The sequence below is a fragment of the Arvicanthis niloticus genome, chromosome 5 (assembly GCF_011762505.2).
Source record: "Arvicanthis niloticus isolate mArvNil1 chromosome 5, mArvNil1.pat.X, whole genome shotgun sequence".
Taxonomy (NCBI): domain Eukaryota; kingdom Metazoa; phylum Chordata; class Mammalia; order Rodentia; family Muridae; genus Arvicanthis; species Arvicanthis niloticus.
Window position 1 is genome coordinate 11,750,794 of NC_047662.1, and position 23,115 is coordinate 11,773,908.

The 23,115-nt window shown below is 44.5% G+C and overlaps 1 protein-coding gene across 7 annotated transcripts in view; it reads left to right on the forward strand.

Moving 5' to 3' along the window:
• Positions 1–23,115, forward strand: part of Prdm2 (PR/SET domain 2) — a 102,156-nt gene that overhangs the window by 65,404 nt on the left and 13,637 nt on the right. For 5 of the 7 annotated variants that reach the window (XM_034502068.2, XM_076933791.1, XM_076933790.1 and 2 more), the window contains 2 exons: positions 1,665–1,775; positions 7,018–11,401. The exons of 1 other annotated variant lie outside the window; for it this stretch is intronic. In XM_034502068.2, the coding sequence (XP_034357959.1) occupies positions 1,665–1,775; positions 7,018–11,401 (4,495 nt within the window). Of the gene's footprint in view, positions 1–1,664; positions 1,776–7,017; positions 11,402–14,182; positions 15,704–23,115 lie in introns of those variants that run through there. One more of the 7 variants, XM_034502069.2, reaches the window with a different exon arrangement.

Sequence of the window (23,115 nt, forward strand, 5' to 3'; positions counted from 1 at the left end):
GGGTTCTGCTGCTCGCCGCCTTGTGACACTGGAGCAGTTTTACTGCACTATATTATCAGATTGTCATTTGTGCTTTGGTTTGTGGTTAGCATGCATTTTGTTTGGAGTTACTAGTCCGATTTAGACGGAGCGTCACACACACAGGAAGGACATAGACATACTGAGGACAAGGAACTGTTGAAGGGGAGAGAATCAGGTTCTGTTCAACACAGATACTTCAAGAGCTTGAGTCAGCAATTACCAGGCTCAGATTAAACACTGGGAAGTTGACAGGAGAGTAAAGAGCCACTGTGGAAGGTGCCTGTGTAGTGCCAATTAGGATGAGTCTTCACCTGGAGATGGGATCATTTATTCATTGCTATGGCCTTCTGCTTCATAGATGAAGCTTTTGGTCATGAATGTGCTTGTGTTACACTATTTTAGGTGCATGTGGAAAGGAACACGTGACCATACTTTTGGGAACTTCTAACCATATTGTTGACTCCCTCCACACCATCCCTCTAAATGAAACAGAACAAACCAAGCCTGTTTTCTTATTAGCTGAAGAACTGGGCACTTAAAATGATATCTTAGGACTTTCCCTTGAAAGACTAACAAATAGCTTGTTTTGTGTAGTTCGTATTCTTGACTGTTAGATTTTTATCAAAATCTTTTAAACTAGTACTTTATATTATAGTTGATTTCTGTACTTTTAATCTAATGATCTTTTCAATTATGCCATTTTTGTGTTTCTGACATTAAAACTATCTGTTGTCTTCATTTTAGCTATCATATTCTTTTCATGATCATCTACTATTGAGACTATGGAGAATTTAATTCCTCTGTGTTCCGCAGTGATGAATAATTTCTTGTCTGTCTTTGGCTAAGGTGGTTATGGAGGAGTCAGAAGTCTTGTTCAGGAAAAGCAGGGAGGCTTTTCCTAGGGAGATCTGGGAGTGTGGGTAGAGTATGTGAAAATAATGCCAGAAGAGAGAGAAGTGCTTGGGAAGGGACTTGAGACTCACTGGGATCTGGTAATTATGGGTTACCAGTTTGGGGCCAGTACTGCAATATGCTGTGTTCCTTTGGGGCTTCAGTTCATTGTTGTAGCTTCTCAAAAGAGGTCTTGGGTTAGTCTAACTTTCTATAGTTTGGGATCACTTGAAGTGTAGTAGTTTTTCCTTTGTGTGCCTCCGTGTTATTAATGAAATAAGGGCCATGTTTGTGATTTCTCTGCATTTGAGAGAGGCCATATTTATCCCTTATAATGCAGTGAAATGTTTAATTCCGAAGTTGTGGTTACATAGTTATGGATTATCCTATCTTAACCAATAAAATGTTTTAAGTTATGACATACTGTTTTTAATATGCATTTTTCCATATTATTTATATGATTTCAAACTTAATTGATTCTAAAGTTTTTATATTAGTATTATTAACTTTTTGATAATACATTGTTCATTAATTTGATAGCTATTATTACTGTGAAACTAAGGACCAAACATCTAAAAAGGCAGTTTTTTTTTTTTTCCTAAAAGATTTAATGATATTTTTAGTCACTATCTATTCTTTTCTTTGGAAATCCAATTGCGTGCAAATACAGTCTACTTTGCTTTGGTTAATAATTGTCTCAAGGACCAGAGTATCATAAATGAAAGAGTAAATAAATATATGCTGTGTTTCAGGGAAGAAGAAATCACAAGAGAATAAAAACAAAGGCACCAGAACCCAGGCTACACAGCTGAAGGCAAGTGAGCTGGACTCCACCTTTGCAAGCATGAGGGGCTCTGCAGAAGGTAAGTGCTGGCCATGCTTGGTGATGTGGATATGTGTTAACCTCTTTTTTCTTTTCTCTTTTTTTTTTTTTTTTTTTTTTTACATTTTGTATCCTGGCTAACCTGCCTGAGAAGTACCCAAGAACTATGGAGGGCTTAAACACCAAGAAAGCTGTCTGAGTTTACTGTAGTAAGCTGAACTTTCCACACCCTGCTTCCTCTTCAGAATGAAATTATTCTCCCCTTAAAATGAAGTAAAACATGCAACATGGTTATATTCATAAAGAGAGACAGGCAGAGTGACTCAAGCCTTTACTCTCAGCACGAGAGAGGCAGAGGCAGGTGGGTCTGAGTTCCAGGCCAGTCTGGTCTATATAGTGAGGCTGACTAAAAACTTTTTTCTAGACAGACAGACAGACAGACAGACAGACAGACAGAGGATGTCATAAAAACAAAGAAGACTCTTAGGTTACTAGTAATGTGACATTCTGATCTGCTTAGTGATTACAGGGGTATATTTACTTAGGAAAAAATGTCTCCGTCTCTCGGAATGAAACCGTGTCTCGAAAAACAAAAAAATTTACTTAGGAAAAAATAAGGTCTATCTTGTGATAGACCTTATGATTTATCTGTACTATTGTGCATATCTTCAATTAAGCATATACTTACAGATATCGGACATTTTTGATTTTGTATAGCAGAATGAAAAGTGTTTCTACTTTGTCAGAATTTAAAAACCATACTTTATTTTATGTTTCTCTCCATGAGTTCTGTCTTTTTACCTGATAATGCCTCTGAGCATTGATATCCTAGATCTTCCATGATGTGAGTTTACAAAGAAGCAGGTTGAAAATAAATCACTCAACCCTGCTCAGCACAGTTGAGTCCCCATATTTGGGACTTCTGTGTGCCTCAGTTTGTATAGCTGAATCTACACAGAGACAGGAGCTTGTTCGAGTTGCTCATTGTAACACAGGCAGATTTCAGAATATAGGCTTGTGATTCTTGCAAAAAACATCTGTATGGGGGAGCAGTGGGAGGTCAGTATTTTTGAATACCTTTTATGGCCATTTAATTTGCCCTGTTTGTGATGATAACATCAAAAGAATCATAGGTTTTATGCTCCTTTGAGAATCAAGAATGGATGGGTTCATTTTGAGTGATGTGTACATAGCCCTTAGTCCCCTCCATCCCTAAACCTTCCTTTGTGATTGACATAGCATGGGAAGTGAGAAGAAGAGTTCATTTCCTAGTCTTAAGTCTAACTTTTGCTTCCTGAGAGCAGCAAATTTGCTAAGACATTTGTTTGAGTAATACAAAAAAATGCAAAACAATTTTTATTTAAAAGTAGACTTTGAAGGCAGGCACTGGTTAGCACACGCCTTTAATCCCAGCACTTGGGAGATAGAGGCCAGCTTGGTCTACAGAGTGAATTACAGGACATCCAGAGCAATACAGAAAAATCATGTCTTGCCATACAAAAAACAAACAACAAAAAGTAGAGTTTGAAATTGTAAGAGATCTCTTGCTGGGTGGTGGTGGTGCACGCCTTTAATCCCAGCACTTGGGAGGCAGAGGCTGGCCGATTTCTGAGTTCAAGGCCAGCCTGGTCTACAGAGTGAGTTCCAGGACAGCCAGGGCTACACAGAGAAACCGTGTCTCGAAAAACAAAAAAAAAAAAGAGTTACATATTTTTTTGCTCTTCCATAAAACTATAAAAAAGATACATGATGCTCAGGCCCAGTATTTGGCACTGGGTCGACAAGAGGGCTGCTCTGCCTAATGTAGCTAATAACTCAAGGTTTTCCAGCCCTGTGTCTGAAAGCCCAAGAAGGTGGGCAGTGCTTTGGGGCCTGATGTGTTGGTAAGGTTGTATACATTAAGCTCCTATTACTTTAGACCAGTGGTTCTTAACCTGTGGGTCACGACCTTTGGGGATCACATATTAGATATCCTGTTTATCAGCTATTTATATTACGATTCATAAGAGTAGCAAATTTATAGTTACAAAGTAGCAACAAAATAGTTTTATGATTAGGAGTCACTATAACATGAGGAACTGTATTAAAGGGTCATTCCATTAGGAAGGTTAGAACCACTGGAATAGATAGTTTCAAACAAGATTGATCACAAATAGTAGGGAGCAGCTTTTAAAACCAAGGAAACCACAGATTATCACAGAAAACAAAATCTAGAAAGACATTTTTGAGCCATTTTGAGCCAACATATTTTTCTGTTGTGTTAGCTTTTTTGCCCAGTGTTCTGGGTGTCTGTTGAAAATATATCTGAGAGCACATTTGAAATGTGCTGTTACCTCCACTGACTGCTCTCCTGGCTTGTTGAAAGTACACAGAAAGTATCAGATGTGTCCAAGGGAGAGCATTCCGATTTCTATTTAGAAACAGGAGCTTAGGGCCAATGAGGTAGCAGCAGATGGTAGAAGTAGGGCTCTCTTTCTAGCAAATAGCAAAAGGGCTGAGGTCTGGGTGTTTAAGTGAGCTTATGTTCCTAGCTCATGTTTGTAGAGACTGTAGCATTTGGCCATTCTTTAGCATCTCCTCCCTCCACTGTTCCCTGTCTGTGGACACCCTGTTGTAGCTTGCTGACACTTGGGCCACTCTTTTTTGCCTGTCTCATGCTGTATTGCCCAACAGCACCACGCTCGCCTTGGTCTCAGCATTCAAACCTTTCTCTCAATCTCTTAATCTGCCTTGTAGTTCAAGTTTCCCAAATGACTCTTCTGTATTCAGATGCCATACTGGATGTTATTTAGCTCACATTTTGATTGCCCTCTTCTGCCTTTTCCTCTCCGTCCTTGATGCATATTACCTTTGGGTTTAGCCTGTATCGTACGTTTCACACTACTCTTACTTCTACAAATAGGGCCGTAAGTTTATTATAGAACAGTTGCTTGCTTGCTGTGTGTAGCTTCTGCCAGAGTAAAACTGAACTTTGTAATTATTTTATCCTGCTGTAAACTTAGGACATATGTGTGGGAGGTAGGGATAAGGGTCCTGGCAGTCTGGTGTGACCTGTGCTATGTACTGTGTATGCTCCATGGGGCTCTGTTGGAAACCTTGAGTTGATCTGTTTACTTGGCCTAGAAAAACTATAGCTCTGGTGCCTCTTTGGCAGAGTTTTCTGAACTCTTAGGGTGACTGTGGAAAAAGGGGCTGAATTCAATAGCATAGCAGGTAGTCTATCTTACTGGGCTGGTGACATTGCGGCCCACTCCACCAGCATTCATCACATCTCTGATCTGGAAGAGTCTTCTGTTCTCTTCCATCTACAAGCCCATTCTCTTCCTTTATAGAGAACCTCGAAAGAGCTGCTACTATTCCTTCTATTTCCTTCTTTCCCTCTGAGAATTTGTCCTCACTGTTCTGCTTTGGCTGTTGTCTTGGTCACCAGACATCCCTGTTGGCAAATGGAACACACCCCAGTTTTAGTCCTTTATTTACCCAGCATCCTGAAGTTCTGGACTGAGCGAACCATTCCTTCCTTGTGACTTGTTTCTTGGCCATTCCTCATTCTTAAGTCCTAGTTTGTGTTCTGTTGCTAAGATAAAACAGTGACAAGAGCAACTTTGGGGAAGAAGTGGTTTATTTGGTTTGTGAGTTATGGCCCATTTTTGAGGGAAGACAAGGCAGGAACTGAATCAGTGACCGTGGAGGAGCAGTGCTGTATTGGCTTGCTTCAAAGCTGATATTCAGCTACCTTACTTATATAGCCTGGGACCACATGCCCAATGGTTTCATTGACTGCTGTGAGCTGGACCCTCTCACATCAACCATCAAAGAAGAAAATACTCATAGACATGTCTATGGGCTAATGTTATAGAGGCACTTCCCCAGCTGAGATTCCCCCTTTTCAGATAAGTCAAGCTAACATAGATGATTAGCCTTTCAGTGTCTGGGATATAGTCCTTCCCTGTCTGTCCACTTTTTAGGTCGTGTGCAGTTTGTTGTTCATTAACTCTCCCATGAGGCAGGTACTCCAGCCTCTATGTTGACATAAGATCTTATGAAACACTACTTAGTCTCTTCACTGAGACACATATTACCTTACCATACTCTAAATTTCAGCTCATCCTAAGTAAATCCATGTGGTTTTTTTTTTTTTTTTTTTCTGCGCCATGTGTACATAGACATTCTTGTTTCTCCTGTAGTCTTTGGTTTGGTAAGCAGGATTATTGCAATTTCTTACAGTCCTCTGGCTTCTCGTCATGCCCAGTCAACAAGCACATTTTGTCAGCTTCATTTTCAAATACATGTACTCAGGGTCTGATTATTTCCTACCACCTTCCCCAGCCTACTACCTGCATGTCATCATCCTGCACCTCTTCTGGAGCAGTGAGCTCTTCTTGCCCACCCCACTCCCCTATCCACATAGAGTTTCCATTTGCTTTCCAGTGAGCAACATGATTCTCTTGAAAGTGGAGCCGAATGACTTATCTGCTAGAGCTACCTGCAAGCTCTCTTTGACTTGGGATAATGGGCAGCTTCTCATGGCATCTTATTCTCAGCATTGGGTTACCCTAGTCTCATCTCCTTGCCTTTTCCAACTTTTTTCTATATCCTTCCTGACCTTGAACCTGCTTAGTACCATCTTGACTTAGAGATAGCTCATGGATTTTATTTGCTGCTTCCTCTGCCCAAGGCATTCCGTCTACCAGATGATTGCATGGCTTTTTTGTTTGTTTTGTTTTGTTTTAAATGTCTCTGATCAACTGTGGCCTCATTAGCAAGCCATCTCTGGCCTGTCTAATTCAGGTGGGAATGAGCATAGACTCACAAGTGATTGGGATGGCTGTTTTATTTAGTGAAGTACTCCTTAGTCTTGTCAGAGATAGAAAGTCTGTTTGACTAGAATGAATTTCATCATCTAGAACAAGTTCCATCCTTTAAGTACACCATCAAGAATCTCATCTGATAGTTTGAGTCATGAGAAATTGGAATTTGTAACCAGGCTCATTAGTTAATACTGGCTATTCCAACACAGCTGTAGGCACCAGTTCTTAGGAACAGAAAAACTTCGTACCCTGTGGGCATGCTTGTCCTGATGTGCCCAGAGTGCTGCCTGGTCCTCAGCAATCCCCTTCATTTGTTAAGTATGTGGAAGGAATTTGCACCCAGCTCAACCTCCAAATGAAATATTTTTGCTTGCATATCTTAGCAACTTCCAGCAGTAGAGTCATAGGAGTTGATTACACAGCAGCTACTGTGTCTTTATCTCTGTGCTTCTGCTCCTCTGTTCTCCTTAGGTCCAAAAGAAGAGGATGAGAGGCCTTTGGCTTCTGCACCTGAGCAGCCAGCCCTTCTGCCAGAGGTGGTAAGCCAGGATGCAGCTCCACAGGTGGCCATTCCTCTCCCTGCCTGTGAGCCACAGCCAAAGGCAGATGGGAAACAAGAAGTCACAGATTGTGAGGTCAATGATATGGAAGAAGAGGAGGAAGAGGAGGAAGAGCTGGAGGAGGAAGAGGAGGAAGAGGAGTTGGGAGAAGATGGGGAGGAAGAAGCAGACATGCCTAACGAAAGCTCTGTGAAAGAGCCAGAAATACGGTGTGAAGAAAAGCCAGAAGATTTATTAGAAGAGCCACAGAGCATGTCAAATGAAACTTCTGGAGACTCTCCAGATGTGATCCCTCCTCTCCACATTTCCAGAACTAGAGAGGAGGCCAGCGGTGATGTTCTGGAAACATTTATGTTTCCATGTCAGCATTGTGAAAGAAAATTTGCAACGAAGCAGGGGCTAGAACGTCACATGCACATCCACATTTCCACAATCAATCATGCTTTCAAGTGCAAATACTGTGGGAAACCGTTTGGCACACAGATTAACAGGAGGCGGCATGAACGGCGGCACGAGACGGGGTTGAAGAGAAGACCCAGCATGACATTACAGCCCTCAGAGGACCCAGATGATGGCAAGGGGGAAAATGTTACTTCTAAAGATGAGTCAAGTCCACCTCAACTTGGACAAGACTGTTTGATATTGAACTCAGAGAAAACCTCACAGGAAATACTGAGTTCATCTTTTGTGGAAGAGAATGGCGAAGTTAAAGAACTTCATCCGTGCAAATACTGCAAAAAAGTATTTGGAACTCACACCAATATGAGACGACATCAGCGTAGAGTTCACGAACGCCACCTGATTCCCAAAGGTGTCCGGCGAAAAGGAGGACTCCTAGAAGAGCATCCACCAGCAGAGCAGGCCCCACCCTCCCAGAATGTCTATGTACCAAGCACAGAGCCAGAGGAGGAAGGGGAAACGGATGATGTGTACATCATGGACATTTCTAGTAACATCTCCGAAAATCTCAATTACTATATTGATGGTAAGATTCAGACCAACAACAGCACGAGTAGTTGTGATGTGATTGAGATGGAGGCTAATTCTGCACACTTGTACGGCATAGATTGTCTGCTCACTCCAGTAACTGTGGAGATTACTCAGAATATAAAGAGCACTCAGGTCTCTGTGACAGATGATCTTCTTAAAGAGTCTCCCAGCAGCACAAATTGTGAGTCGAAGAAGCGGAGGACTGCCAGTCCACCTGTGCTCCCCAAGATTAAAGCAGAGACAGATTGTGATTCCACGGCACCCTCGTGTTCCTTAAGTGTGCCTCTGAGCATATCAACAACAGAGGTGGTGTCTTTCCATAGAGAGAAGGGTGTCTATTTGTCTTCAAAGCTCAGGCAGCTTCTTCAGACCCAGGACAAGCTGACTCCTCCTGCAGGGGTTTCAGCAGCTGAGATGCCTAAGTTAGGTCCTGTGTGTGGATCTGCTCCTGCATCCATGTTACCTGTGACTTCCAGTAGGTTTAAGAGACGCACCAGCTCTCCACCCAGTTCTCCACAGCACAGCCCTGCCCTTCGAGACTTTGGGAAACCGAGTGATGGAAAAGCAGCATGGACAGACACAGTTTTGACTTCCAAGAAACCCAAGTTAGAAAGTCGTAGTGACTCACCAGTGTGGAGTTTGCCTGGGAGAGATGAGAGAGAAACTGGAAGCCCTCCTTGCTTTGACGAATACAAAATATCAAAAGAATGGGTGGCCAGTTCTACTTTCAGCACCGTGTGCAACCAACAGCCATTGGATTTATCCAGCGGGGTCAAACAGAAGTCAGAGGGCACAGGCAAGACTCCAGTTCCATGGGAATCTGTATTGGATCTCAGTGTGCATAAAAAGCCTTGTGATTCTGAAGGCAAGGAATTCAAAGAGAATCATTTGGCACAGCCAGCTGCAAAGAAGAAAAAACCAACCACCTGCATGCTACAAAAGGTTCTTCTCAATGAGTATAATGGTGTTAGCTTACCCACAGAAACCACACCAGAGGTGACCAGGAGCCCAAGTCCTTGTAAATCCCCAGATACACAGCCAGATCCTGAGCTTGATCCTGACTTGAGTTGCTCAGCCCCCACTGCTGAGTCACCACCTGAAGTTGTTGGCCCTTCATCACCCCCTCTCCAGACAGCTTCCTTGTCTTCTGGTCAGCTGCCTCCTCTTTTGATCCCCACAGAGCCTTCTTCTCCTCCCCCCTGCCCTCCTGTGTTAACTGTTGCCACTCCACCACCTCCCCTCCTTCCAACCGTCCCTCTCCCCAATTCCTCTTGTGATGCCTCTCCTCAGCAATGCCCCTCTCCATTCTCAAATGCCACTGCTCAGTCTCCTCTGCCAATTCTCTCCCCAACAGTGTCTCCCTCTCCCTCTCCCATTCCTCCTGTAGAGCCACTCATGTCTGCTGCTTCCCCTGGTCCTCCAACACTTTCTTCCTCTTCCTCCTCCTCTTCCTCCTCTTCTTTCTCTTCCTCTTCATGTTCCTCCACCTCCCCCTCACCACCCCCTCTCTCAGCAGTGTCATCTGTGGTTTCCTCTGGGGACAACCTGGAAGCCTCTCTTCCTGCAATAACTTTCAAACAGGAGGAGTCAGAGAGTGAAGGTCTGAAACCCAAGGAAGAGGCCCCACCTTCAGGTGGACAGAGTGTTATCCAAGAAACATTCAGCAAAAACTTTGTTTGCAATGTCTGTGAATCACCTTTCCTTTCCATTAAAGACCTAACCAAACATTTATCTGTTCATGCTGAAGAATGGCCCTTCAAATGTGAGTTTTGTGTGCAGCTTTTTAAGGGTAAGACTGATCTGTCAGAGCATCGATTTCTGCTTCATGGAGTCGGAAATATCTTTATGTGTTCTGTATGTAAGAAAGAATTTGCCTTCTTATGCAATTTACAGCAGCACCAGCGTGATCTCCACCCAGATGAGGTATGCACACATCACGAGTTTGAAAGTGGGACCCTGAGGCCCCAGAACTTCACAGACCCCACGAAGGCCCATGTGGAGCATATGCCGAGTTTGCCAGAAGAGCCTTTGGAAACTTCTAGAGAGGAGGAGTTAAATGATTCCTCTGAAGAGCTTTACACAACCATCAAAATAATGGCTTCTGGGGTAAAGACGAAAGATCCAGATGTTCGACTTGGTCTCAACCAGCATTACCCGAGCTTTAAACCACCTCCATTTCAGTACCACCATCGAAACCCTATGGGGATTGGGGTGACAGCCACAAACTTCACCACCCACAATATTCCACAGACTTTCACTACTGCCATTCGCTGCACAAAGTGTGGGAAGGGTGTTGATAATATGCCCGAGCTACATAAGCATATCTTGGCATGTGCATCTGCGAGTGACAAGAAGAGGTACACTCCTAAGAAAAACCCAGTGCCCCTGAAACAAACTGTGCAGCCCAAAAATGGAGTGGTAGTTTTAGACAACTCTGGGAAAAATGCCTTTAGACGAATGGGGCAGCCCAAGAGACTGAGCTTCAATGTTGAACTCAACAAAGTGTCTCCAAATAAGCTCAAGCTAAGTGCATTGAAGAAAAAAAATCAGCTGGTACAGAAAGCAATCCTTCAGAAGAACAGATCTGCGAAGCAGAAGGCAGACCTGAGGGACACTTCGGAGGCATCCTCGCACATCTGCCCTTACTGTGACAGGGAGTTCACATACATCGGCAGCCTGAATAAGCATGCCGCTTTCAGCTGTCCTAAAAAACCCCTTTCTCCTTCCAAAAGAAAAGTTTCCCATTCATCTAAGAAAGGTGGCCACGCATCGTCTGCTAGCAGTGACAGAAACAGTAGCAGCAATCCCCGGAGGCGGACTGCAGATACCGAGATCAAGATGCAGAGCATGCAGGCACCCTTGGGCAAGACCAGAGCTCGGAGTACAGGCCCTGCCCAGGCCTCACTGCCCTCCTCATCCTTCAGATCCAGACAGAATGTCAAATTTGCAGCTTCAGTCAAATCCAAAAAAGCAAGTTCTTCATCCTTGAGGAATTCTAGTCCCATAAGAATGGCCAAAATTACTCATGTTGAGGGCAAAAAATCCAAAGCTGTTGCCAAGAGTCACTCTGCTCAGCTCTCAAGCAAGTCGTCCCGAAGCCTGCACGCAAGAGTGCAGAAGAGCAAAGCTGTCATACAAAGCAAGGCTGCCCTGGCCAGTAAGAAAAGAACAGACCGGTGCATAGTAAAATCTAGAGAGCGGAGCGGGGGCCCAATCACCCGAAGCCTTCAGCTGGCAGCTGCTGCAGACCTGAGTGAAAGCAGGAGAGAGGACAGCAGTGCCAGGCATGAGCTGAAGGACTTGAGGTAAGCCCAGAGCTCGGGGAGGTGAGGACTGCTGGAGAGCTGTAGCTGGCCTGGAGGATGTCTCTCCTCCTATAAAATACTGACATGAGTATTTTAGCAAAGTGGCACTTGGATAATTTGTAGGATACCCTTGCTGCTTTGACCGCTGTACAGATGAATAAATACATTTTATTTCAGACTTAGTACTCACAAAGTGGTACCATCTCTTTAATTTCTGGATGGAACTTGAACCCAGTTCCCTGTGTGAAAAGATGAAGTTCTCTTAATTCACATCTTGGGCAATGTTCCAGTGCCACTTGTGTTGGTTCCTGGTCCTACATTGCTCCTTGGGGTTAAGTGGGTCACAAGTCCATTAGCAACCGCAGTGCACTCTTGTTTAATAGTTTGTGACTTAAGCATAGTTAATAATGTCTAAAACTGTTTGTTATTAATGCTTCCATTTGCTGGTGTTGGAATTTAAAATTTTTTCCATGTTGCTTAAAATAAAATAACCATATATCTTACAAATGCCTTATATTCCCCTCCAGCCCTCTGCCTACAGCCATAGTGAGATCAGCAGTCAAGGTTCTGATGGGGAAGAAGAGCAGGCCAGGCCCTGGGGCTCAGTGCTGCTCCTGTAAGGTTAGGTTTCACTGTACATCTGAGCTGACCTCACTGCCTTATCCCATATTCTCCCCACATACATATGGTTCTCAGGGACAGAGTGATGTGGCCCAAGTATGATCTGTTATGTAGACTTCTCAAGCTGAGTTGATATACACTTGGAATTCCTTCTCATTCCCAAATTATGTCCGCAGATCAGTGGCCATCAGAAGGCTAATCTCTAAATACTTGGACACCTTCTATGCAGCCTGTCTTGATTCTAGGCTGTCATGGCTGTAATTCTGGGTATTGGAAGCAAATAGTTAGGGACAGCTGTGGAGTGACTTGTTTTTGGAGAAGACCTAAGCATACAAAGATTCCAGTGTCACTCAGTTCTTGGTGCTGTGTGCCTTAAAGCATAGCAAAGAAAGCTCTAGACATTGGGTACAACAGTCTCATCAGTTTCCTGTAGGGCTGAAGGATTGGGATTGTTTTGAAGGCACTTCAGAACATGCTGAGTGTTAGTTGCTATCGATCTGGGTCACTATTTTCAGTTGTCAGTTCTCCTTACTTGTTACTGGTCTCTGTTTTGGGGGAATTCCACACCAACTTAACATTATTGAGCTATCATTTTCATGGGCTACCATGCAGGTGATTGATGTTTTAGAATGTACTTTCTTCTAGTGTTTTCTAAAAGAATTAACTGTTTTGTACTGGCTCCTGTAGACTTTCAGGGTAAATGTATGAACATGTAAGAGCTGAGTGTGCATGTATAAAGTTCAGTTGCTTCACTCTTACCTGGTGTTTTAAAGACTCCCGAAAGTTAACGGGCCCCGAAATGTGTTTCTTTTCTCACTCCAGTGGATCTTAAACTATTTTGATAGTTTTTAGTTTTTTTTTTTTTTCTATTTTGATAGTTAACAGAATTATATTGCTGGAGTTAAAAGTTGGCCTAAAAAGCACCACTTAAAGCTGTAGACAACGAAATCCTAGGTAGTGTGCTCAGTAACAGACACAGTGAGTTGTTCCTGATGATTAAGCCTTTACCTCTGTGAGTCACTGCCCCTGTGTTGTGGACAGGTCTGCAGGATGAGAGACATCATACAGGATCCTTACCAAGGGACTGTGATGACCTCCTGAGTTGTTTTAGAGGATTAAAAACCAAATGTCTAATTGAACATCATGTTTGACTATCTAGACATAAGTAAGAGTGGGCATTTCCACAGAGTGTATTTCTGTCATTAGTACCCCTAGCAAACATACAACAGTAGGATTTCTGGCTGCTGGCATCCATACACCAGGTGTCCTCTAACTCAGGGCTGCTACAGACTTGCCTGAGCTCATTCTCAGTGCTTGTGTATTGTGTGCTGACTAGGAGGAATGTGTACTGACAGTGGTCCTCAGCTCCAGTGTTTGTCTCAGTTGACTTAGTGGAGACTGTGATGCAAGGAGCTGTCATGCATGACATTTCCATGTGCTGTGGTTTGCTGTCCTCAGCTCTGCAGAACACGTAGCTTGTTCCTTTCCTGCTTGTTGATTGCAGCAAACTATGATTACAAGTCATGTCCAGCATCAGGCACTTGACACTTGAAAGCCAGATTAGGTTTCTGCAGTTTTCCAAGGATGTGGATGTAGCCAGAATACAGCATTGAGCTCAGGACCCCACAGCTGGTTTACCATTCCAGGATAAAGAGTCATATGCTCCAAACGCTTTTTTTCACAACAAAGCCACCAGAAAAGCAGGCAAGTCTCTCCCTGAGTCTATCACAGTCTGCCTGGACCTTCTTGCTACTGCCTTTGGATCTGTTGCTGAGACCTCCTTTCCAGAGAGGAGAGCGGACTCTTCCCATGCTCTCCCCTATAATCCAAAGAGCTGCTCTATCCAAGCGACATTTCCATTTTTCATGACAGCCCCCACCCACCCCTGTGTCCAGAAGTTAGAAAGTTAGAGAAGAAGCAACTCCAGGACAGATTCTCCACTGCCACCACCAGGTGCCACCCCTACCCCACTGCAAACCATGGGTCAGAAACAGCCCTATGTCTTTGGAGCAGGAGTGGAGTTTCTACCTGTTAGAGTGGTTTATGTGTTTCTGTTTTGGTGACATTTGTCTTACAGTCTCTTCACCTCTTTCTTTAATATGGTCAGTTCGTACAAGGTTGTGTATGTTGTCATTTATCTTCAGTTTTCTTATTTTCTAGGAACTTCCTGTAGAAAAGTTCCCCCCACAAAACAAACCTTAACTGACTAAAAGATATTGCATGCTCAACTTAGGATAAGCACTACGGCAAAGGATATGAAATCTACCCAGCTTGCAAGACCAGTTGAAGCTGACTCAAAAAGCTGTAACATACAGCTGTTTCCCGCTGGCTTCTTGCCCTGGTTAGTGTCAGGCGTCCATCTCTTTGGTGGAGCTCACGTGTGTTTTGGGCTCTCAGGGGATTGAGATCCAAAGAGAAGGGTGCCATAAGATGGGCTAGATGGACTGGCTCTTCCTCATCACCGGACTGGCAACTCAGCTCTGAGTGTGGCCCTTGAGTCTGGCAGAGAGCAAGCTAAGAGAGCAATTGAACTGAACCTTGCAAAGCAAGTGCCCTTGTTTTATCAGTGGTCCTAGTTTCAGGGATGACAGATCGGGTGCACTCACCTTAAAACGCTTGCTCACACCAGCCCTTGATGCCTTTCTTTCATGTGAATTATACAGAGAGGCGTTTAGTTGATCCCTATCCCCCTCCCTTTAAAAAAAAAAAAAAAAAAATCAAAAGCAGATTGCCAGCATAATGCAGAGGAACCCAGATTGGGTAGGACTCCTTCTCATGCCTCTATTAGTGTCATGTTTATGTGTCCAACTGGACATTATCCTCTCACTGTCTGGCACTAATTTATAGCTATTATCTTATGAGATGCTATGTAGCAGTATATCAGTGCACAGAAAGCATCCAGGCCTGTATAGCTGTTTGTGTCTGCACACCAGGCCTTACTCTTGTCTCAGTAGATTCAAGTAACAGATCGGCCTCTTCCTTTTGAAGTAGGTCAGCACCACTTCTCCATGAGTACTGATGCTTTCCCCAGATTAATGACTGAGGTGGTGGAAAATGGCTACATTTTATTCATACTGTGTTTTGTACTCAACCTTAAAAGTAATCTACCTCTTAAAATTTGTAGTTTAATACTTGTTTGATGAATTTGTGCCACTTTAACCTTTCACTATCATTCCCATTTTGTTACATTTCTGTTAAGGAGACTTTATGTTGGAATACTGTATAAAGCATTTGTAGCAGTTTAAAAATAAAATATTTAAAATTATTTAAATTGTTTTGGGTGCTTCAATTGTATGATGTGATTTACAGCTTACATTTGTGTTTGCATTGTTAATCCGGACAGTGTCTGCTGTACTGAAGTTTGCTGTTAGTTATTTTATTGCTTCTTGTCGCAAAGTGCTATAAAGATTATTCTAATGAAAACATTAAAATTTATAATTTGACATACAAAAGGGATTGTTCATTGATTTTTAACCAATGTAGCCTTGACAGACTTTATTACAGACGCACAAGAGTGATGTTAGCTATTTTGCCCTGTTAGCATGGATACATCCTCTGTTTGTCAGATGTCTAAGAAAGATCTTTTTTCATGTTATTTAAAATATCTGATAACTAGGGGAGAATTGGATGATACATTCTATATCATTGTAACTAATAAACACTTTGTAAACACTTGTGAAAGGACTGCATTTTGTCCATAAAGGGGAAACAGGCCACTTGGACGTTGTTTGGTGTGTAGACCGTGTAGTTGGCCATTGGCCTGGGACCTCTCTCCACCTGTGTCTCTGTGGCATCAACCAAGTTTTGCTAATCGTAGTTGATTACTCTTTGATGGTAGACACTTAGCTGGATCAAGAAGTACCTTCTGGAGTGTGAGAAGAATGCAAAGGACTGGGGGGCGTTGTTATCTGAGCTGCTTCTGTGCTGCCTGCAGTTTAGTTTGCAGATTTACATTTACATTTACATTCATTGTTCTCCCAAGCACGAATCAAAGAAGCTTGTGTTAACCTTCTTCCAAGGGCTGTTGTTTTAAAGTGTGGATAGGAGGCATTTCTTGACACTAACCTTACATCCTAGAGTCCACTGTCTGACCTTCCTCTAGGGAGGGGACTGCAGGTCTGACAACGTATGTATCTAGATAGTCACAAGTCTACCTACTAGGTTCCAGGTTAGGGTAATAGAAATTGGGATTGTCTGCACCAGTAATGCATGCAGATGCACAGCCGTGCCCTGCCAGGAAGCAAGATACTCTGAGAAAGAGAAGCAGCCCTCCCCCCAACCCCATCTGCTTAGCATTCACTCATGGTACCCTTGTGCTTTCCTAGTGTTTGGTGGGTTAGCCTTGGGTGAGTGCTGTTTTCTAGATCTTAGTTTCCAGCATACAGAAATCAAAGAGCGGACTGCTGCTGAATCTGCATGCTGTCCCCACCCACACTGGTAAAGAACGGGGTGTGCTGCTTCCATTCTCTATGGCGTCCCTGCCTCTGACAGGCGCTGGAACCTCAGACACATTTGCCAAATGGAACAGTTCCCAAGAAGCCGTGCCGTCCATGTCGGGCTGGAGGAGTTGCTCAGTTCCAGAGCTCTTACCCTTTATGCAGAGTGAAATGTTTTCTAAACATTAGAAAGCTCAGTTATTGGAACCTTCTGTCCCTTTCACTGTTGGAAGGCACCTTGTGTCATTTCCAGTGTTGAAACCCAAGATGGCTATTGTAAGCCCACTTGTGATAGTATTTCCTGGCAAGAAGAGTTTCTAGAGTCAACTTAGTTTTGAGTCTTTAACATGACCCCAGGAAGGTCCAGTGCTGCATGCCATTAATCCCAGCATTCAGGAGGCAGAGGGGAGCAGACTCCTGAGTTTGAGACTAGAAAGGGTCCATGGTAAGACCCTGTCTCAATAAAACAAGCAAAACTGCTGAGCCTGTGTTTTCTTAGTGGTCTTTCCTCTTAATTAAATGTTAATTAAAATTCTTAGTAATTGGAGTATTGTTCCAAAACCAAGTGACAGGAAAGATGTAGCCGACTTTTGTGTTTTGAGAGTTGCTGCCCCAGAAATGCAGATGTTTATACTTGGATCAAAACGCTCACTGGTAATGAGGCGCATTTCAGACGTGTGGCATGCGATTGGAGATTGAGGTTCACTTTGACTTGACTGACATCTGTAAGAACCCAGGTAGATTTAGAGGATTATGTGACTATGCAGGCCACCTTTCAGGTGCCCTTAGGACTTGCCTGACGGCCAAGGAGAATAGTTTTGTCTGTTGGCTTTTCAGATCTGGTACCTCTAGTCTTTCTTCCCTGACTTCAGCCTGAGACTATCACTTACCCAGTGACATTTCTGCTAGAATACGTGGGCAGGCCATTATGAGAGACCCACATCCCTTCTGACCTCACCCAGGGCTTCTGCAATTCACTTGAAGAGCCCTCCCTTAGCCAGCTTCTCATCAACATAGACTATGAGACCCAGGGGTGCCAGACAGTGGCTCTCCGCTTTAAACATTCTGACTAATTTCAGCGCATGCGTGAGTATGTAGCTCAGTCCATGAGGATCTGTGGGTTCTTGAGCTACCTGGTGCCTCATGACCATCCTGCAGGACAGATCTGGAGAACCAGAGCTCTGCAAGGACTCATTCTTGAACTCTGGACTCTGAACCAGGGACTTGGGGAGTAAATACATTGATGGCATAAGGCTGGGGTGTGTGTGCAGAGCCTAGGGGAGCAGGGATAACCACAGCCTCCTCAGACTTGGGTCTACCTGCCAGGACCGTAAGTGAACAGTGCTGTGGAATAGCAAGTAACAGTTCCAGATTGAGGGTGAAGATGACACCTTTGTTGCATTAAGATTCCAGATTAAAAAGCAGTCAGTGTCATATAGGAGAAAAAAAGGAATAGGACAAAACTTGGGGTTGGCGAGTGTGTGATTAAGGAAGGCATCAACTGCTGTAAAGTGTAGTCTCGGGCCACAGCCCATACCCTCTGCTCATCACTTACCTGTTTGGCCTCTCTTCCCAGTGTTCCTTTCCTATTCCGTGTCCTTCTGTCCTTCCCTTCAGACTAGGCGGCTGTCATGCTCAGGGCAAACCTCCTTCTGTCCTTCCCTTCAGACTAGGCGGCTGTCATGCTCAGGGGAAACCCTTTGCTTCATCAGCAGTTGACTGCAACAGGATCTAAGTGCACTCACATATAATCAAGTTTGTTAGCGTCACACCTTTTGCATTTGACAGTGATTCTTAAGTCAGCTAGAGACTGCCAGAAGACGGGACTCAGCTGTGCATTAACCCCAAAGGAAGGCCACTAGAGCCTCCTCCAACCTAAGCAAACTGCCTTACATGCAAACTCAGATCTGCCTATCGTATTATTATTATTTAGATTATTTGAAGTTTGTCTTGTGAGAGTTTTGCCTGTGTTTGTGTATGTGCTGCCTGTGCTTCGAACAATTGTGAGCTGTCATGTGCTGGGAACTAAACCAGCCTTTCCTTCCCCCTATATTGTAACAAGAGTGTTAGGGCGTTAAGGGTCTCTGTAAGCTTCACTTACTCTCTAACTAATCCTGAGACCTAGAGTTGGGGTAGGGTTAAGCTTACGTGACTGCATTAAATTACTTAATGTAATTCCAAAAATCAGGTTCAATTTTGAGCCATGAGGGTCTTGACAATACTCATGTTCTCTGCCTCACTTGTGCTGGCTTGATGTCCTTCTTAAGCCTCTGATGGAAAGTGATAAGAAATCCAGGCAGATGTCACAAGAAACGTAAACATCTTAAGACATTAGGGTTCTGCCAACAAACCAGAGCTGAAAGCTTGCTAAAGAAGCCACTTCTCCAGGGATCTTGTGATAAGTGCTCCCCGAGTTGTTGGATGGAGCAAGAACGTAATGTCATTTCGGAAGCCACAGAGTCTGGGACTGTGAAGTGTAAGTTTATGTTCTGAGCAGGAGTCTCCTATCAGTATTTAGACATTGACTGTGAAGCTGGAGAACTACTTGAATAATGTATTGAGTCAGCATCAACCTAAATGTAAATTTTAAACAGGACTCTTCATAGAGACATAGAATTTGCAGCACACAGAAGCAACAAGAATGTATGTCGGCCTTCAGATATAGTCCCTGCATTGTTTGCAGAGCGCTTTCTGCTGAGATACATTTCACTATTCCTTGTTGGGGTGATGTCATGTAAGCTTCTTGGATTTAGTTTTGTAGTTGTAGCATCCCCTTTTCACTTATAACCAGGGACAGCCACTGCCAGCCCAGCTAGGAAGTAGGGTCGTTTTCAGATAGCTTCTGTTACCGCCTAATGACTGGATGTGTTCAGTGTGACCCCTAGCTCCTGCCAATCAGAAAACGTCAGTGTGGGCCATAAGGTATCTGGCTATATTCTGCATCTTACTCTGGAACCAGAGAACATACCTGTGCCCTGGGGCTTAGAGATGAAGCCTGGAATACACCAGTCCTGTTGAGCAAAAAGTAGCCACTGTTTCCTTGTATGACATCTCATATGAGTGTATAGTGGGACCCCACTCTGTTCTCCTGGGACCTGGGGAAAGTAGAATCCTCGGTACAGGTAACCCAGAGGGAGAGGTGACAGTACTTGAATCCTGTTCCACACTAATGTAAGGGGACCCCACTTCTAGCAGTCTGATCAAGCTTCTGTGCTGGGCTGCAGTGTGGAGCCACCTAGTTGTATTAAACTCACTTCTATAACTCTTCTTGATGCAGCTTAACACACACATTACTGTCCAGAACTCTGTTTCAGTGGAGTGGAGTTGGAAGAACTAGCTGAACTACAAAGATTCCCTTGGTTCTTTCAGTAAGGAGCACTACAGAACAAGGCCTCCACCCATGGTGGCCGTGAGTGTTAATGAAGGTGACACAGGCTCCTGGGAAGGCCTGGTAGTGACTGTCAACACCCACTCGGTGTCAAGTACCAAAGTAACATAATCTTGGGAGGTATTGCGGAGTAACTGCCAGGTGACATTCAGGAACTGGCTCCATGTGAAGTGGATGGCATGTGCTTTGAGCAGTCTCATGGTGACGGTCACTGAGGGACTTTTGTGGGGAAGAGGGCTGCTGAAGAAACCCCCTACTTGGGCTTAGATCCAGTGGTGTTCGATTGAGCCCAGGTGTGGTGATTAACTGCTGTGCAAAATGGCTTCTGTTGCTGTCCTTAAGCACTTATATTCTTTAAAGCCCATTAGTGGCACTAGGAGCCACTGGGGTGACATTCCAAGCCGTATGCGACCTGCTTAGGTGAGGGGAGTGTTTTGCTGGAGTATTGAACGGTTTTGTTAATTTCAGCTTGAGAAACCACCCTTCTGTGGCTGACCCAGAGCTCTGGGAAGCTTATGGAAAGTTCTAGATATGCTAAACCCTGAGACTTTGAAATTAGCTTCCTAAATGTGTTGTAACCAGACAGTGAAGTCCTTTCCATCCCAGAAGATGTATATTACTCATCATGTAACTTCCTTCCGGTTTTAATTCTGCACTCCTCCTGCTTTTACTGTCCCTCCTTAATATAGAGTAGAGTTCAGTTGCCAGGCTTTTTCATGCATGTTTTCTCTTTGTCTTTATAACCCTCTAGTGACTGGCAAGTCAGGGACAGCGTCAAAGTCCAGGGCTCTCCTAAACCCAGAACTGAGGGTTCTCTGGCTTGTCTTTCCTTCTCCAGTTTCCGGAGGAGGAAATAGAAACTTGAATCATTACTTGGGCCAGCTTGGTGTGGCACCCGCCCATCCCATTCGTCCCCAGCACCTGCCACAGCCCCAACAGCTATACAGACACACAACTTGTGGGATAGCCAAAGGAAAAAAAAATTTTAGGGTATGAAAGCTACTCCTAATGAATTTAACTCTAGTAGTTTTGACTACTTGGAGCTGTTGAAATAATGAGTTATCTAGTGACAAGGGCTACTTTGTGACTCTTGGAGCTGTTGAAATAATGAGTTATCTAGTGACAAGGGCTACTTCGTAGAGTCAGGTAATTTGATAAACCTGACTGAAGGTTAGTGCCTCAGAATTCAGTCCTCAAGGGTGTAAGGATGCATGGTGTGGTCTGGGGAGGTAGCATAGTGGATAAAGAACTTGCTCTGTAAGCACAAGCACCTGAGTTCAATCACTACAGGGAGGCAGAGACAGGTTTCCCCTCAGGGCTCGGTGGCCATTCAGTCTAGCCTAACTGGCAAGCTCCAAGCTATTGAGAACTAGCTATTTCGAAGGACACGGACAGCATTTCTAAGAATGGCACTCAAGTTTGTCTTCTGGTTTTCATGTGCACTCACGTGTCGTCACACATGTACACGCTTAGAAAACGTGAGAGCTAATTCAACAGTGAGCAGAGGCTTTATGTGCTGGCAGAACAGCGTCGCGCCATTCATTATTTCAGAGGCAGGGGTACATTTGGCTGCTTCCTACACAGACCTGAAGCCTTACAGGCAAGTTTTGACCTCAGCCAAGCCTCCTGAACGTAAGGAGTTGAGCTAGCCACATGGGCTTACAAAATTTCCGATTATGTTCATCTAAGTTTGGGAGCTGGAAGTAGGATCACCTCCTACGTTAGTCCTGATACTTGCCATCTGAGGGCTTGCTTTCCAGTACTGCTGCCCAGAATACATTGCAGACACTCCCCCTTTGTCTTCTGGTTTTTACCCAGGATAAGGAAACCCCTTGTTGATTTCTGCGTTAGTTGATTTGCACAGAGCTGTACCCACTTGGCTGGGCCGTGTTTGAACATGTCTCCAAAGCCTCATCCCACAGCCCAATGTCACTCATCTTAGTGATTTCTCCATCACGCCCATGAGTCAGAGCTGCTGGAATAAAGCAGCTGGCAGAATCAAAAGGTGATGCTGCAGATGAGGGAAACAGGTCTTCTCAGTCACTGAGTGTGTCACATGGTCACTGCTGCCTATGGTGTCGAAACACAGGAGCTGGCCAGGTGGGGAAGTCCAGAAACACTCTGGCCGTTTGCTATGACACCAGCTGTGAACAGAACGATAGAGTTGAGGTCATTCGCTTTTCCTGTCACCTCAGCATACTGTACCCAGTGGTGACAGCTTGATGCCTCTGTAAATTTTGACCACCCCTGGAAGCCAGTGTTTGCTTCCCAGGAATCATTAATGAAAGTAACATTGTTCCTGAAAGCAAGTGAAGTGCTAAGGTTCAGTTGTGTCTCAGCCCTGGGGAGGCAGAGATGAGTGGATTCCTAGAGCTCCCTGGCCAGATAGCCAAGACTCCTTGGTGACTTCCAGGCCAAGGAGAGATCCTGTCTTTAAAAAAAGATGGACTGAACCTGAGGAACAGCATCTGAGGCTGTTGTCTGTCTTTGACATGCACATGAGCACACAAAATAAACTGGCCTCTTGAGGCTTAGCATAGGCACCTGAGCAAATTCATCTCTTGGAGAACATCCCCCTCGGCCTCCCTGAGTGTGCACTGTGCGAGCCTGGCTGCATTGTGTAGCGCCTACAAGTTAGATAAATGAGGGAAAGAAGGAAGTTGGGTCTGTGTTGAGCCGCCGCCTATCCTTGGCAGTCTATACTTCTTGGGCTTTAATCCTGGTTCCTCAAGCCAGGTATCTGTGCTTGGGCAAGTGCTTACCCTCTCTGAAGTGCTGGCATACCCATTTCACAGTTTGTGGTGAATACATTTCAGGGAACAAGGCCCCCAGCATGCCATTAGCAAGGGCAGGTAAGGGGAAATGGAGGAAGTGCCATTCTAAACCCGTCTCCACTTGGCTGCAAGCCTGTGTATTTCCCATGTCAGAAGCAGCGAGTAGCTGGGCCAGGTTGTCTGTCCCCAGCCAGGAGAAGCCTTTCTGGAAGGCCTCCACCCAGTGAGCTGGGAGAAGCAGCCCAGGGTGGGACAGATGACCTGAGGCCACATTGTCTCCTCCAGTTTGTGGAGCAGGTTAAACTGTTTAGGTTGGCGCCAGACAGGGTGAGGACTCTGGGGGAAGGCACACAAGCTGAAGGCGAGACCTGGCCCCCATCCCACCGTGTCCCTGCTCTTTTGGCAACTCCATTCCCATTGGCTAATGCCCATGCTCACATGGTAAGCATGCCTTTCTAGTGACAGTGCCAGCCCTGTGTCAGGGACTCTTTACCA